The 18,139-nt window shown below is 38.9% G+C and overlaps 1 protein-coding gene across 1 annotated transcript; it reads right to left on the reverse strand.

Annotated features, from left to right (window-relative positions):
* Window positions 1-119: 119 nt before the first annotated feature.
* On the reverse strand, window positions 120-16,824 carry ABHD10 (abhydrolase domain containing 10, depalmitoylase). Its single transcript, XM_046003792.1, has 5 exons — window positions 16,536-16,824; window positions 13,426-13,609; window positions 6,925-7,036; window positions 6,470-6,607; window positions 120-1,224 (listed from the first exon to the last, which is right to left on the reverse strand). The coding sequence occupies exons 1-5, from the start codon at window positions 16,672-16,674 to the stop codon at window positions 880-882; spliced, it is 918 nt and encodes a 305-aa protein (XP_045859748.1). The 5' UTR covers window positions 16,675-16,824; the 3' UTR covers window positions 120-879.
* Between the last annotated feature and the right edge of the window lie 1,315 nt (window positions 16,825-18,139).

Consider the following 18,139-nt stretch of genomic DNA (forward strand, 5'->3'; position numbering starts at 1 on the left):
CAAATAAATAAATAAAATCTTTAAAAAAATAAAAAAAAAAAAACTGTCCTGTATTTTGTGAAATGCATTTTAAAATCAGAATGCAATTTTACAAATCTCTGTTTATGACCAACACCAAAAAAGGCAAAAAATTCCAGCTTTATTAACAATTCTAAGTAGACAAGAACACAACAAATTAAGAGCTGACCGATTTAACATAAGCATTTAGCAGGTAAACATCTCTTGAACAAAAAAGTAGGAAATATTTTAATTAAAAAAAAAACATGCAACATGGATAGATCTAGACGGTATTAAGTGAAATAAGGCAGAGAAAGAAAAAATATGATATGATTTCACTTATATGTGGAACCTAAAAAGCGAAACAAACAAAGCAGAAACAGACCCACATAAACAGGGAACTGGTGGTTGTCAGAGGGAGGGGGTGGGCAGATGAACAAAAATAAGTGGAGAGGAGTAGGAGCTACAGGCTTCCAGCTACAGAATGAGTAATCACTGGGATGAAAGGTACCACACAGGGAACAGAGTCAACATATTGTAATAGCGCCGTATCGTACAGACAGTAGCTACACTTGTGAGCGCAGTGTAACATATAGGGCTGTCAAATCACTATGTTGTACACCCGAAACTACATAATGCTGGTGTGTCAACAATACTTCAATTTAAAAAAATCAAGGACTGAAGGAAGGACAAAATTTTCCAAAGAGCAGCTTATACTTTCTTCACGATCTGCACCATTTGTATCCTACATCATTGAATACTCGTGTGATAGTTACAAAGTAGAGACAAGAGGGAAAAACCTAAGTATCGGGGTCTTTCATTTGTTATCCATCTTCCAAGCTTCTGGATCCTTTAGTTTACATACCAACTAAAAATGTGACTCTAGTTAACTACAGTTGAAAGCTTATCAATTAAGTCATCAATAGTGTAAATAAGGAGTTGAATGTCTGCTTTTTCCTTCATTCGGTGATCACTGTGCTTTCGGAGGATGACATCTACATCTGCACTGACTACTCGGTCAGCAACCTGTATGGATGTATGCCAAGGTATGATGTCATCTTTCATGCCATGGAGCAGTCGTACCGGGCAGTTCACAGGGATAGGGCTATGCAACAAGCAGTGGTGTTCGGCTTCCTTAAGGAAACTGTACTGAAGGTGATAAACTCCATCTTCAGCGTACCTTGATGGCATGGCCCACACGCCTTTCGTCTCTACTTCCTTTTTGATCTATTGGGAGAAGAGAGGAAAAGAAATGTATGCAACTCTAACACATGCAGTAGTCTTAAACAGTCTAAGGAAAGCAGTCCCAGAGGAAAAGGAAAAAAAGAGATAAAAATGTAATAATGATAATTATCAATAATTAAACACTGTGCAAGGTACTCTGACAGGCACTTTACACACAGTATCTCATGAGATCCTGATAAAAGTTGTTATTGCATTTTTACAAAAGAGAGTATTGGGAGTCTAGAGAGGTTAAATTTCATGTTTAAAACTGAAAGGTAACAACTGTCATGGCTAGGATTCAAACTTAGATTTCGCTTTCTCAGGTAACATCTTAAATCAGGTGCTGCTTCATCCCAAATGAAAGGGAAAAACGAAGAGGAGAAAAAAGTAATTTCTTGGAATAAGTTCAGGTATCATTCTTAATATATTAAACCGATTCTTAGGAATAACACTTGTTTAGATTTCAAAAAGCACAATACTGAGTGTCTATATGTGAAGTTACTAAAATGGGGAGGGGATAAGGGAAGAAAAGAATCAAGCCTAAAACTAAAAATGAAAAATTAAATAGTAGTTACTCTGGCACAATCAAACATAGAATTTCAGGCTGGGAGTGTCTGGGTGGTTCAATTGGTTGGGCATCTGCCTTTGGCTCAGGTCATGATCTCAGGATCTTGGGATCAAGCCCCACGAGCCCCAACAGAGGACTCACAGCTCAGTGGGGAGTCTGCTTTTCTCTCTCCCTGTCTCTCCCCCTGCTTGTGCACTCTCTCTCGCTTACACTATCAAAGGAATAAATAAACTCTTAAAAAAAAAAAAAAGAATTTCAGGCTAAATGTTACCAAAAAAAAAAAAAAAAAAAAGAGGTACTGTTTTTGCCTTCCAGAGTCCTAGGGAATGAGAGAAAAAAAAATGTGTTGATTTGGAAGACAATGAAGTCTTCCAAATACTTCCTGAAAACTGAACAAGGAAATCATTTCCACACTTACTCTCTTAAAATGAAACACTGGGGGGCGCCTGGGTGGCTCAGTGGGTTAAAGCCTCTGCCTTCCGCTCAGGTCATGATCCCAGGATCCTGGGATCGAGCCCCGCATCTGGTTCTCTGCTCAGCAGGGAGCCTGCTTCCTCCTCTCTCTCTCTCTCTCTGCCTGCCTCTCTGCCTACTTGAAATCTCTGTCTGTCAAATAAATAAATAAAATTAAAAAAAAAAAATGAAACACTGGGTACTTTTGATTCTTGAAGAATTTTTTTTACTTATTAGATTATAATTTGTCTTTTTGGATTATCATTTGTCTTTATAATTTTTCTTTTTTTAAAGATTTTATTTATTTATTTGAGATAGAGACGAAGCAGAAGCAGGGAGGAGGGGCAGAGGGAGAAGGGCGAAACAGGCTTCCCAATGAGCAGGGAGCCACAAGCAGGGCTCAATCCCAGGACACTGGGATCATGAGCTGAGCTGAAGGCAGACACTTAACAGACTGAGCCACCCAGGCACACCTTAAACAATTTTTCTAATTAAAGTAATGTACACACATTATAGAAAACATGGGAAATACAGAAATTATAAAAAAGAAGTAATTACACATAATAATCCCACCTCTTAGATACAACAACCATGAATATTCTGGCTCGTTTCCTTCCAATATTTTTCTGCATGTATTTGGTTTTATACATGTAATATGTAAGATGGATATCTATCACACATTCATACAGAGTTTTCTACATTGCTTTACATCTACATAATATCTGGGTTTTAAAAAAATTCTATGAAGTTTTCAAAGGTTGCACAGTAGTCCATTATACTGGGTATAAGCTAATTAAATATTTCCACACTGCTGGGTACTTCTATGAACTCTTGAGCACAAAGATTTATCTGTATATAATAACTTATTTGGAGAGATTATATTTAATATATCAAGATATAAATATTTTTATGGCTCTTGCAACCATATCATATTAAGGGCATTTCTGACTAGAAAATAGGTGGACATCTTATCAAAAATAAGGAAAAATAAAAGGAAAGAAAAACCAAATATATTGAAAATTTTTGTATTTAAATTTTCAGTGAAGATATGGTTTTTTCATATTTATTTTTTTATTATTATTTTTTTAAAAATTTTTATCTCTATTTGACAGAGATCACAAGTAGGCAGAGAGGCAGGCAGAGAGGGGGAAGCAGGCTCCGGCTGAGCAGAGAGCCCGATGCGGGGCTCCATCCCAGGATCCTGAGATCATGACCTGAGCTGAAGGCAGAGGCTTAACCCACTGAGCCACCCAGGCGCCCCGGTTTTTCCATATTTAAAATACATTAATTTACTGCAAATACGAAAGGAAAACAAGAATTTAAACAGTAAAATATGTATGCTATAATCTGTATGCATTTAGGCATTTTAATGTATTTTTTAAAATTCCAAAATGATTTACTGATGTGAAAAAGCTGTGTATCTGAAAGCTATACTCTTAACCATGTCTTCAAATGATTTGAAATTAATAAAATTTAAAAAACTGTGAGATACATGAATCTATATTAATATCAAGGCATTTTTAAAATTTATTTGACAGGCAGAGATCACAAGTAGGCAGAGAGGCAGGCAGAGAGAGAGAGGAAGAAGCAGGCTTCCTGCTGAGCAGAGAGCCCGATTCGGGGCTCGATTTGGGGCTTGATTCGATCCCAGGACCCTGGGATCAGGACCTGAGCCAAAGGCAGAGGCTTTAACCCACTGAGCCACCCAGGCACCCCATCAAGGCATCTTTTTCATTAAAACATGGGAACTGAGTATTTAAGGCAAAAATTGATATTCAGTAATCCTCAAGGTACTCAGGATAATTCCTAAATTTCTAATTTCAGTAATTAGAACTGTTTCATTGGTTATTAGATGAAGTGGGAACCATGGTAATTACTGAGACATAATTAAGAACAGCTGCATTTTAAGTATCCCCGCCCCCATCAAGCTGTTATCTGCCACTGAACTGAATGAATACTGTCCAAAGAACAGACTTCACTTTACAGAATGTTATATGTACTGAACCCTCAAAAACAAAAAGTTCCCAATAGCAAAAAAATCACTAACCAAAGAAAACATTCAATATATATTAAGTTCTACATCTAGAAGAAACCACATCAAAGCTTGTATCCGAAACAGCTGTGTTTCCTGTCTGATGGCCTCAAGTGTTCAAAGAAGGAGACATTGTTAGAGTCTGTTCCTACACAATAAGCAATGCTGAGTGTTAACACTGCCTGGGCTAAAGATGATAGTAACAATCACCACTTTTGCTGCCTTGCCATAGTTAGAGGTAACTGCTTCTGTGAGGAAGAGATAGTGGTCTTAGTGCCCCCGCTCTTCCCTTACACATGCTTTTTAATTAACATGCTTCTAGTAACAACCATTTGCTGGTCTGATTCAGGATTAGCAAAGACATGCCTTGATTTGCAGGCTACAGATCCTCTCAGTCACTTAGGTGATATTTACCATATCCTCCCCGAGTGATGTGGATACATACACATAAAAAGAAATATACACAGATCCGGTCATTTACTGTAACAACAACAAAAAAATTATTTAATCACCTCCTCCTCAATCTGCTATGTTCTCAAAATAATTTCCTAGCAGGAGAACCACTATTTAACTGAGTTAGAGGACGGGGTAAAGGGTTCAAAGTTTATAGGCAGAAAGATGCAATGGTAGAATTTAGCAGAATGAGGACACTGAGCAACTATGCATGCATGAGAAACAACTAAGATAGCAAAAATAATAATAATAATAATAATAATAATAATAATTTCCCCCCCCCCAGAAATGTAAGCACAAGGTAGACCAGCTTTGTAATCTTGGCCCTCAGAGGAAATGACATAAAACTACATTTGCAGGGGCGCCTGGGTGGCTCAGCGGGTTAAGCCTCTGCCTTTGGCTCAGGTCGTGATCCCAGGGTCCTGGGATCAAGCCCCGCATCGGGCTCTCTGCTCAGCAGGAGCCTGCTTCCTCCTCTCTCTCTGCCTGTCTCTCTGCCTACTTGTGATCTCTGTCTGTCAAATAAATAAATAAAATCTTGAAAAAAAAAAAAAACAACTACATTTGCAGACAATACCATTTTTTCCAGAAGCTGAGAAGAATGTGGACTGAGAAATAAGCTCAGAACTATATAATCTATGGCACTGGTATGCACCAGCGCAGAACGAGGCAAACGTCAATATACTCTACTATTCAACACTACATGTGCCTCTTCACTCCTCCATGTGCCCATCCGCTCTCTAGCGCAGTGGTTCTCCAACTTCAGCTGCCGGGCTTGCTAAAGCAGACCACTGGCCGCAAGAGGAAGCTCGGGAATGTGCATCTCTAGCAAGCTGTCAGGTGAAACTGAAGCTGCTGGCCTTGGGACAACATTATCTGAACCAACACACAACTGGTTTTCTTTTATTTTCTGTGCCTCAGTCCTGCCAGGATCATAGTCCACAGGGACATTTAGATCCTAAGGGAAAAGACAGGCAAAGAGAACTCAACTGATTACAAAACAGTAATAAAATATACACAAATAAACAGCCTTGACCCACGATTTCTTTAACCCTGCAGACAACTGAAGTGCTTTAAACATATGCCCAATAATGAAGCATAACAAGTACATTACCTTCATTCATTTCAGAAACCTCATTTCAACCATGATTTGCTGAAAGGCATGCCAATAATGAAAAGCAAAGTTTTTTTTTTTTTTTTTTTTTAAGTGAGAATTAGTCGTAGAAAAGAATGCCAACTAAGTGTCTAAGCCAGGAATGGCAAATCTCATCTCCTGTGTGCTAATTCTGGTCGACTGATAGCGTGTACTTTCAGAGCTCTGCTGGGAAAGGCTCTGAGGCTGCTTTCACGCTTAAAAAAAGAAGTTTCATAACTGATGACCCAAGTCTAACAAGATCATAAGTACTATTTCCCATATGCCACAAAGTAAGAATAAGAGGTACAAAAAGAGATCACAATGTATGATAAGTAAATGTGCTTTATAAAGAAAATGTTGCTAAAAAAAGAATTTAAGTGTGATTTCATTAACATGGTTCAAATATTCAGCAGAATGATTTGAAGAGGCTGTGAAAAAAAGGGAACCTTGAACAAGAGACCAATTAGTTAAAGAAGGTAGAGATTGTGCATAAAAAGGCAGCTAAGGCAAAAAGATGAGCTAGCAAAGGAAGTCAAAGGACAGGTGACACATGAACAAATATTCAAAGAGGGAGCAGGAGAATGACAGGAGGTTGCTTGTGACTTACCTCAACAGGAAGCTGATTGAACTGTGTCACTGGGCCATCTACAGCTGTTGCTATACCAATAAGGGCAACAACCTTTTGTGGCCTTGCGATTGCAGCATGAAACATAAGCCATCCTCCAAGGCTAGATCCAACTAGTATCTAAAAATAAAAATTTATAGTTTTAAAGAGGAATTTTCTTTTCTGTAAGTGGACTGAGTAATTTACGTATGTACTTTTGTCTTCTACATCCATTAGCTCCCAGACTTTTAATATTTGGCACAAAGCCGAATTAAAATTATGACTGCAGTGAAAAAGTAAAATGCTTACTTACATTTTATGAGAAAGTGAAAATGACAGAACAAATTTAAATCAAATACCAAAACTGATGGTTAAATATTTAAACTATTTTCATAGCTAAAGAAACAGTTAAAAAAGCACGAGGTTAGTCAATAACCATATTTAACAAAAACAGTCACCTGTGGTCCTTCAGCTAAGTCATCAATTATAGAGAGAACATCTTTTCTCCATTTTCCCACTGTGCATTCTTCTAAGTTGCCATCCGAATTTCCAACTCCTGAGTAATCAAACCTAAAAAAAGGGAAAACAAATCTACATCTAAATATCTATTTAGATGTTTGTTTCTCTGATTTTTGAGGAAGACAGTACATTTACCATTATTACAATGCTTAAAATATATTAAAATGAAATACTGAGGTCAATCTATATTTCAGCAGATCCTACTGGCATAACCTTCAAATATCGCCTCCATCCACTAACTCTCTTGCCCTCCCCACCACCAGGCGTGGCTCCCCGTCACTATCTCCTCTGACTGGGCCAGTGTGACAGTCTCCACTTAGGTCTCCTGCTGCCCTTTCCTACCCTCGTAGTCTCTTCCCCATATAGTCAGTGATCCTTTTAAAACAAAAATCATGTCTTGCACAAACCCTCTGAGAGCTTTCTATAATCTTTAAATAAAATATAAAGTCCATACCATAAACTGGCCTCTGACTACCTCTCTGATCGTTTCTTCCTATTCCCTCCCTCCCAACTGTATCTTCACTCGTGTTCCTGAAGTTGATGGAATACACCACCGACATTTGTGCCTTGGGAGTTTTACATCAGCTTCTCTCTCTACACTTCCAGAGAGCCAGTTTGTTTGCTCCCTCACCTCATTCAGGCCTCCCGCTCCAATGTTACATCCCCAGCGATGCCTTCTGTGACCAACTCAATCCAAAATTGTTGTGCTTCTTTCATCATTCTCGAATTCCGTCCCCTGCTTTATTTTCTTCATGGCATATACTGCTACTTGACATAAAAGAAATCTACTTGTTTGTGGTCTGTCTCCAACACTAGAATGGAAGTACCACACGGGCCCAAACTATTTTGCTCCCCACACTGCTTTCTTGATGCCTAGATCAGAACCTTGTAAATGGTATATGCTTAGTATTTACTAAATTAATGAAAGGAAGGAGGCAAATCAAATTTATGAACACCAACTCGTCCCATTAGTTTGCGTCTCCTTCCAACTTTCTAGGTCTTTAGGCTCGAAGTCTGTGTGATCTGTGCATTTTACCTCTCCTTCAAGGCTCAATTCAACAGATCACGAAGTATCATACCACGCCTGCATGTTGACTTAATCCCCAGTCCCTGGGGAAACGCTGCTTTCCTCACCCAAAGTCTTACTCAATGTTTAAGTCAAGGCACTTTCCTCTGAAGCACTTTCTTTGACATACATACCCTGCTTACTATCATCAGTCACTTCCTTTGTATATACTCCCTCAACACTTTTCATACTGTATGTAATCAAGTTTCAAATGTTTGTCTGACTACGCTGTCAGGTCTTCAAGAGCAGGCTGTTTTATTCTAATCTGTTTTTCCCCCAGGGTACGGAACACTGCTTCCTCCTATACCATTCTCTCTCACTCTCTCTCCTTTCTTCTCATTCATCTCTTTCTCTGCAATTCGGTAAAACCAATATCATGCTGCAAACCTGGCCTATCACAGTAGCCTCCTGTCTCTATGACTAGTCTCTTTCCAAATGGATCCACTTTATACCTGTCAGGTTTCTTCTGTGACATACTGACATGGCATAAACTTCAGTGGTTCCCTGTGACATACAACATAAACATTTAGCTCGTTAGCCTGTTTTTATAGACCACTAGCTTCTGGTCATGTCGGACTGACCTTTTATCATTTCATCAGAGGCCGCTACTGCCTTGGCCAAACTAAACAACTTGCTGTTACTCAACTCCTGCTCTTTGTCCTGCTTCATGCCTACTATTCCCTTCACCTGGAATACCTTCTCCTTTCACCTGCACAGTTCATACGCTCTTAGAGTTTAGTCCAAATGAATCTTTTTTTTTTTTTTGCTGGAAAAACTTCCCAGAAAAGCTAAAGAAAAAATCTCTACCTAATGAAACTTATATAGAATTCACTTTTAGGGCGCCTGGGTGGCTCAGTGGGTTAAGCCGCTGCCTTCGGCTCAGGTCATGATCTCAGGGTCCTGGGATCGAGTCCCACATCGGGCTCTCTGCTCAGCAGGGAGCCTGCTTCCCTCTCTCTCTCTCTGCCTGCCTCTCTGTCTACTTGTGATCTCTCTCTGTCAAATAAATAAATAAAATCTTAAAAAAAAAAAGAAAGAACAGAACTTGGGTTTCTGTCTTTAGAATTCACTTTTAGCAGTCACAATCAATTTCTTATAACCTACTCTAGAAAACAGTTTTGTTTTTTTTTTAAGATTTTATTTATTTACTTGACAGACAGAGATCACAAGCAGGCAGAGAGGCAGGCAGAGAGAGAGGGGGAAGCAGGCTCCCTGCTAAGCAGAGAGCCTGATGCGGGGCTCGATCCCAGAACCCTGAGATCATGACCTGAGCTAAAGGCAGAGGCTTAAACCACTGAGCCACCCAGGTGCCCCATCTAGAAAACAGTTTGTGTGTGTAGCATGCCTCATCATTGCTGTGAGACTGTCAGATCCTCGCAGGGAACACCCTTCTTGGTTTGTCTCTGCATTCAGAGGCAAGGCATGTAATAAGCCTCATACACTTGAGTATCACAACACATACTAAATAAATAAAAGTGGAAAATAAAAGTAAAGAATCACTTTATTCAAATTTGAATGCATTTTGTTTACTCTTCAAATCTGGTGAAAACTAATCCTAGTGTTTTCAGTATACGTGTAAGAATATATATGTGATAAATAGCATATAACATCTTCTTAGGGATTTATAAGTCATGGAGAAAGAAGAAATAAACATTTTCTTTAGGTATAAAGTGAAATGATTTGGGACCCATGGGAATTGTGTAACGAGGCCACTGCTGAAGTCTCAATCTCAGTTACTACTTCTCATGATCCAGAGGACAGAGCAGTGAGACCCAGGAGAAGAGGGAAGACACTGGCCAATCCTCCTTTTCCCTACCCTGCTGGGCAACCGGTGTCTCTACTTGCTGCATCTTTTACAGCTGCCTTCCAAATATGCACTGCTGCTTTGGGCTCGGGTCATGATCCCAAGGTCCTAGGATTGAGCCCCGTGTCAGGCTCCTTACACAGCAGGGAACGTGCTTCTCCCTCTCCCTCTGCCTACTACTCTGCCTGCTTGTGCTCTGTCAAATAAACAAATAAAACTAAAACAAACAAAAAACTAACCTAATATGCATTGCAGATGCAGAATACATGTAGAGTCCCTCCGAAGAGGGAAAAGCAAACACTCAGTGATACTAAAAGGTATGGGTAAAAAATGTAGTTCACTCTTGCCGAACCCTAATCAAGGGACAAAGATAATTTAAACATAGTCAGCTGTTTAGGGCTTTAAGACACAGCAACACACTACTGTTCTGGCAGCCTCAACACTCTGGGACATATCCTTAAATCTACAATTAATTATTCTATGGCAAATAACTATGAGAGAATACTAGCCCTAATGCCATGTCCTACATTCTGGAGCTCTAACTCAATCTTATGTTAGGCATGGGGAGAGGACATCAAGAAACCATTTTCCTATAGCCATATGTACCATTTCTTGTACAATATACACAACTATTTCTTTGTTCAAGAACCAAGATCTTAAATAAGATCTTTAAAAAAGGGGGGGGGGTCGCCTGGGTGGCTCAGTGGGTTAAAGCCTCTGCCTTCAGCTCAGGTCATGATCCCAGGGTTTTGGGATCGAGCCCTGCTTCGGGCTCTATGCTCAGTGGCGAGCCTGCTTCTTCCTCTCTCCCTCTCTGCCTACTTGTGATCTCTGTCTGTCAAATAAATAAATAAGATCTTTAGGGGCGCCTGGGTGGCTCAGGGGTTAAGCCTCTGCCTTCAGCTCAGGTCAGCTGAAGATCTCAGGGACCTGGGATCGAGCCTGGCATCATCCATCGGGCTCTCTGCTCAGCAGGGAGCCTGCCTCTCTGCCTACTTGTGATCTCTGTCAAATAAATAAATAAAATCTTAAAAAAAAAAAAGAACCAAGATTTTACAGCCAAAAACACAACAAAATAAACTAAGAAACTGGAATACACATAAAAGATAAAATCTCCAATAACAAGCTAAAATTCAATCCATAGTTAACAGTGATTAGATTGCAATGACGTTTGAGAAAAGCTAATAAAAAGGAATTTGGTTAAATTAAAACTTTGTGGTGGGACATCTGGGTGGCTCAGTTGGTTAAGCCGTTGCCTTTGACTCAGGTCATGATCCCAGGGTCCTGGAATCGAGTCCCACATCAGGCTCTCTGCTCAGCAGGGAGCCTGCTTCTCTCTCCGACTCTGCCCGCTTGTGCTCTCTCTCTCTGACAAATAAGTAAATAAAATCTTGAAAAATATACATATATATTTAAAAAAAAATTAAAGCTTTGTGGTAAAGGGCTATAATTTTATAAGATTCATAAAGATATATTTAGTTTATGTTTTTAACACAGTACTACTTAATGATTTGCTCACATTATAATTCAATCATGTTTATTTACTTTAAAAATGTATCTCGAGTGTATCCAAAATGCAGAAAATCCAGAGATGTCATGTCTTATAGGGAGACAGGAACTGGTTACAGTGCTCATAGTCTCAATTTAAATTCAATAGCCAGTAAAATGACAATTTCTTTTTTTTTTTTTAGTTTTTTACTTTATTTATTTTTTTTTAGAGATTTATTTTATTTATTTGATGGACAGAGATTACAAGTAGGCAGAGAGGCAGGCAGAGAGAGAGGGAAGCAGGCTCCCCGCTGAGCAGAGAGCCCAATGTGAGGCTTGATCCCAGGACCGTGAGACCTCAGCCTGAGCCGAAGGCAGAGGCTTAACCCAATAAGCCACCCAGGTGCCCCAAAACGACAATTTCTTGATTCAAATTCTTTTGTGGACAAAAAATAATGATGGCAATTTTTCTGATATTATCACATTTTGACCCAGGTAGTCCTCCTTCCTGTATAGCTCTTCCTTCTTACCCGTGTCTGAAATATCCGTCAGTGTGCCTTGATGAAGTATTTTTTACCCACTTCAATCCCCAGTTTTCTCTCATTTTGTACAATTGAGTACACTGTTCTTTTGACACAATCACATTCTGATGAGTATTTTTGCCTTATTTCTCATATGTATTTTATCTTGTGTTTCCCCCACCTAATCATTAAGAACAGGCATGTTTTAGAAATCACTGTGTGTTTTACAGCACCAGCAATAGTGTTAGAAAAGACAGATACCTGGAAAAGACAGATACGTGGAAAAGACAGTCCAGACTTCAGAATAACTGTTAAGTCAGAACAAATTTTTGAAAGTTCTGAGCATGAAAATAAAACCACTCAGTTACTATGATAAAAGGTGTAACACTAAATCCGTATAATTGACATAATCTCAGCTAATATACTGAATAAAATCTAAAAGGTTTTAGTTTTTAAAATTTATTCATTATCTTATTTCTGAAAGATGTATTTTCTAGACCCACTGATTGAATTTTAGTGAAACTACTAAACAATTTAGATGAATACATTTTTAGGCTGTTAGTGACAAAAAGGATTCAGTAATTATCTTTAGTTCACACTGCCCCTTTTTTATGATGAAGAAAACAGTTCCAGGGTTACTGAGCTGACTCATCTTGTCACAGTTACTGCTGGAACTGATTCTAATACCTGTATTTATTGAACCCAGGCCAGTGTTCTTTATCTTTTCTGGCAAATCAGGCCCTATATAAATGATTGTTAAGGTAAACAAACTCAATAACAACAATGTAAGCACATTCTTTTACTAAAATAATTATCAGTATGAAATATTAGGAACTGTGAAATCAAATTTTTGTTAAGCAACATATATCCTCTCTATTTATCCTTCTACATAATCAGACTACAGGAGTGAAGGGAAAGAGATAACTCATTGGAAATGTGAACTATACAATACTAATTTTAGAATACCTTCATTTATTTACCTTTTTTATAGGGGTACGGAACACCAATGAAAATACTAAGCCAGAGAAATAAATTTTGGAGTTACAGACTACACTTAAAACCAAGGGAACGAATGGGCTCAATATGAAGAGGACAGGAAATGAGAACTTAAAATATCCCAGGTAAGAGACATGAAAAACATATAATATTCTTAAATTCATACATTTTTTAAATACATAATTTAAAAGTAGAGTTATAAAGAATGGCCAAATAAAAGCCTTTATGTTCCCAGTGGAAAACCACAATATAATTATGACATTACAAGAAAGTCAACTACTATTATTGGTTTGTTGTCATGTTAGATTATTATATCCAGAGTTTAGTTACCACTAGTTTCCTTTCCTGCCAGCACTGTCAGTGTGGCACAAAGACCATTTTAAAACAGGTCTTTTAAAGGTTGCATTTATGATAACCTTAAATCACCAGGTGAAAGTTTACAGACCATTAAAATAAGTTAATTCATAAAAGCACTGGCATTTGCTTTAATTGGTTAAAGCAGAAATAATTCTCTGTTGCCATGCTAAATGGTAGTAGTATTTTCTCTGAAATATGTTGTTCCTACCTTATATAGGCGTGACCTAGAGATTTGCAAAACTCTTCAATCGCCAATGCTTTTGTACCGTTCATATTAGAACTATAGCCAGGGATGAAGATAACTCCTGGACTTTTGCCTTTTAGCTTCTTATAAGCCAGGTTTGGAAGGTCTGGTCGACTAAGGAAAGAGACTGATGTCTTTTGTCTGCAAGCTAAACAAAGTACACAAAACATAAACTACAGTTCACAAATACCGTTTTTGGAAAACCATATACAATTGGCCCGCGAGCAACATGAGGGATGGGGTGTTAACTCCCCATGAGTCGAAAATTCACGTGTAACTTCTGACTCCCCAAAACATTACTACTAATAGCCTACTATTGATTGGAGGCCTTACTGATAACATAAACAGTTAATTAACACATATTTTGTATGTCATATATATTATGTATCATATTCTTATGACAAAGTAGGCTAGGGAAAAGAAAATGTTCAGAAAATCATATAGAAAATATATTTACAGTAGTGCACTGTATTTACTGAAAAAAAAATCAACATGTAAGTGGACCTTTGCAGTCAAACCCATGTTGTTCAAGGGGCAACTGTATGTTTTCAATCTTAACTTTGTCAAATTGATGTCAAAACTACCTCCATTTAAGAGGAAAAACAAAGACTTGAAGTACTAAAATCACAAGCCTATGCATGGTTATTTTCTGAACTCATATCAAAATCAGTGCCTTTGAGCAAGGTCCAATCCTGATTCTTTCAAAATATACAATGAGGAGGAAATTTCAAGGCAAAAAAAGATAAAGACTTGTAAAAAATGTTTTCCTATTGCTGCTGTCTCATCTCTCCTAAATAGTATCAATGTTCAGATTTATCTACACTAGTTTTAGCCTTTTCTTGTATGATTTTCTTTTTAATTTTGTCTATGTTTGAGGAGTTTCACATCCTCTACTGTCTGGTACAGAGAGGAAGAAACAACTCTGGTCTGCCCTTGAGAAATTGTTCCAAAGGTGGGGGTGCTGGGATGCTACTTTTACCACTGGCTCCCTTGCCACCCACAAAATCATGGGCCATGGTTAACAGCCAAGCATGACTCTCTATTAGCTAAGGTGGCTTCAATGAGCAATTTCTTTACAAGTAACCTTGAATAATTTATAACAGTACCATTTTTGGAAAAAGATTTCTCATAGGGTTCTGCAATCACTGCATGTTTTATTTGTTGGTTTGGCTTTTTGTGAACGCTACACAGATCTTCATGCAATTTAAGTACAACAGTACAACTGGCAAACTTTACAAAGTTACTCATTGTTTCATCGTTTTTGAAGATTTTTCCCACCATAAAATCTATATTTGCTCTTTAAAAAAAAAGTAAAAAGATATTTAAGGAACATTAAGTCATTTACACACCCACCTCCTCCTTCCAAAGAAATTAGGTTTATGGAGCGCTGGGTTAAGCATCCAACTCTTTGATTTTTGTCCCAGGTCGTGACCTTGGGTGCAAGATGGAGCTCAGCATCTGGCTCTGTGATGAGCCTGTAGTCTGCTTAGGATTCTCTCCCTCCCTCCCTTGACCCCACATATGTGCACACACGCACGCGTACACACACACATTTGTGGTTTCTCTCTCAGTAAATAAATAAATCTAAAAAAAATAGGTTTGCGTATCTCCTTACAGTCTTTTTCTGGACCAACAAAATCTCCTGCATTAAATGAAGACTTCCTCTCCTTTACTGTGGCGGATGAAAACATCTTGGCCCCCTCCATGTGAGTTAATAAAAGCTTCCTTCATTTTGGATTTGAGACTGATTTTTTTTAAGTAGGCTCTATGCCCCACATGGGCCTTAAACACACAAATCTGAGATTAAGAGTTGTACACTCTATCAACTGAGCCATTCAGACAGCCCAAGAAGTTGAATTTTTTTAAAAACTGAATTAAAGGCCCAACGCTATCCCTATTACATTCTAGTGTGTTTCAAAGTTTCTGAGTGTAGTGAAATATGCCAAATTTAAAACTTTTTAGTGAAAACCAGGGCTACCAGGGGCCAGTTATGTTAGCTGGTGGACTGTATTTGCAAAAATGTCAACTTCCCATTTCCTTCCGGCACTCAAAAATATCCCTCCTACCTTCTTCTTGATATTACTGCCCCAAACAGGAATTTCTTCCAGAGACAATTACAATTTACTTTATTTGGTGAGTTGTAAGCGGACAGGTTCTTAATATTACACCCATAAACGATCTTATTATACTAGAAGGATTAGCTCAAAGCCTGATGCATAAGTCCTTAACGGTGTGCCAAGGAGATGAAAGAGTATTACAATATAGTTAATGAACTGACATACCATACTTCGCTGGAGGAACTTACATACAACAAGCCTTTAGGTCGTATACAATTAAATGTACGTTAAACTGATTATACACACTTAAAATTTTTAACTAAAACTAAGGGTGTCAGCAATGACGTCTCTATTGCAAGCACAGTGCACCCGGCAGCTTCTATGACAAAGGCGTAAACAACAAAACAGGAGAATAAAAAGACAAAAGTCATAAAGACAGACTACATATACTGAGGGTAGGGTAGTACGGAGAACAATCGAACACAAGATAAAGAAAATATTCAGATGCTCTCATTTTTGGTTCAAATTCCAGTTTCCTTTGTTGAGTAATGATTACGGTTTTCACTGAGCTGGGAATATCGAAAAGGCAAAATCAGAAATTAGGTTGGATGACCGCATCTACACTTTTGCAACAAAAAAGTTCATATCGTAAATCCCCTCTAGTGAAGCAAAGGCAGGTCTAAGCATCCTAACAGAGTCAAGATTTGTAAACTCCTTAGACCCGAAGAGAAAGGACAGAAAAAGCAACTAATAAACGCACATCTTAGTATTTCCCGGTGTTAGCATCCTGAAATTGCAAAGCGGAAAACGCCAGCAAGGGCCGGGGCTGGGCAGCATACCCAGGGCCAAGAAGAGGTCTTCTTACTACCTCCACCAGAATTGCTGACGCCTAAAACAAGGACACTAAGAATGGGGGAAGACCATTTTTAAATAGGGCGCCAAAAACGCACTAGACAGGAACGGACTAAACGCTATGTTCGAAAGAACGCGCACTTCTCCCGCCTTTCGGCCACTGACCTGGGAGCCACCTGGAAGTCCCCTCGAGCTTCCTTTTGAATAATGCGGCGAGGCCGCGGTGGAAGCCAAAGACGGCCCCTTTGCTCCACGTCCGACAAGGTACCCAAGCGCTCAGAGACGCCATGCCGGCTCCGGCCATCTTCCCAGAGGCGCCCGAGCACGGAGGGGACCTACGGAGTCGCTCAGCGCACAGTAACTAGACTGCGCATGCGCCACCGCCCAGCCTTGCTAAAGAGCACCCCGGGAGCGTTTCAACAGAGAGCGCACAGGCGCAGAGCGTCGTCGCGCTTGCCCTCCCCTCACTATTGGACAGCTGATTCTCTCCAGCAGTTTTTGCCCTTGGTAGCCGGGAATGTTTTGATTGACCTCAGTAGGCGACCTTTTTAATGAGCAGATAGATATTCCGTGGCTGGAGGTGCGGAGAGAATCCGTATCCAACGTTCCTAGATGGGAAACCATCTGATTATCCCGAGGACACTCGGGAGGGAAAGCATAAAATGCTAGCTATTATTATATTATTATATATTTATATTATTATAGCTCACATTATAAATCACATTATAAATCGCATTATAAATTGCTCTTCCCGCCCTGATAGTTTTAAGCCGTACCGGAAATGCTTCCAAGATCTGACCTTAATCCTGCTTGCAAAAATACCCAGAGCGGACTTGTACACCGCTCCTTCGGTTTTGCTCAAGCTCTTTGGATGCCTGACAATTGTTTTTTGTTGTTGTTGTTTTGTTTTGTTTTTAATTATTCCGTCCCCTACCTCGTGTTATGTGCAAAAATAAATCCCAGTAGATAAACGATCTCAACGGGAAAATAAAATTGAGAGGATTTAAATACACTGAGAATATTTTATAGTTTGGGGTTAGAAGGGATTCTCTTAAGCAAGATAGGAAACGAAATTCATTTTAAAAATGTATATGAATTTCAACTTTTTGAATGGCAAAAGTCATCTTGAGTCAAATGGGAGTCTAGAAAAACTGATTTTACAGAACAGGTAGCAGAAAGTTAATATTTCCATTCAGCCTGCTCCTAGAAAAAAACGGAGAAAAAATCTGTAATTTCAATAGAGTTAGTCGATGTCTGTGAATAAGCAGTTCATACGTGAAGATGTTCAATTTCACTAACTGAAAAACGCGAATTGAAAAAATAACGTTACTTTTCTCACACATCAGACTTGCAAAAATTAAAAAGAGCAACTATTGGCAAGGACGTTGGGAAACTGGCACTCGTGCAGGGTTGGTGGGGGGGTCAGCTGCTAAACTCTTCTGTCAGGTAATCTCACCACATCTATTAGGATTTATAAAGTATGCATCATTTTCAGTGCCGTTGACCCAGTGGCCCCACTTTGTGACTCTCCTGTAGAAAACACTAGTTCAGCAGATTTTATCTGCTAAATTTTTATCTGCACCATTTTTAGAAGGAAGCAGAAGAAAAAATGGAGTAGTCAATAGTAGAAAAATGGTTGAATAGTCATTCAATGAGCACAGGGGTTTCTGAATTCTAGCTCTGGGACCCTTCCAATTAATCCTGGGGGTGACAAGCACCGTCATGTAAGATCTTCTTTTTTTCTACTTCGGGTTACTGTGGTTGGTGTA

Source organism: Meles meles, chromosome 4 (genome assembly GCF_922984935.1).
Source record: "Meles meles chromosome 4, mMelMel3.1 paternal haplotype, whole genome shotgun sequence".
In the NCBI taxonomy this organism is placed as follows: domain Eukaryota; kingdom Metazoa; phylum Chordata; class Mammalia; order Carnivora; family Mustelidae; genus Meles; species Meles meles.

Coding starts and splice junctions, on each gene's coding strand:
- ABHD10 (XM_046003792.1), bottom strand. CDS start 16,674: ATGGCCGGAGCCGGCATGGCGTCTCTGAGCGCTTGGGTACCTTGTCGG. Junction 13,610..16,535: donor GACTTCCAGGTGGCTCCCAG/GTCAGTGGCCGA, acceptor TACTTTGTTTAG/CTTGCAGACAAAAGACATCA. Junction 1,225..6,469: donor TCAATCAGCTTCCTGTTGAG/GTAAGTCACAAG, acceptor TTCTCCCAATAG/ATCAAAAAGGAAGTAGAGAC.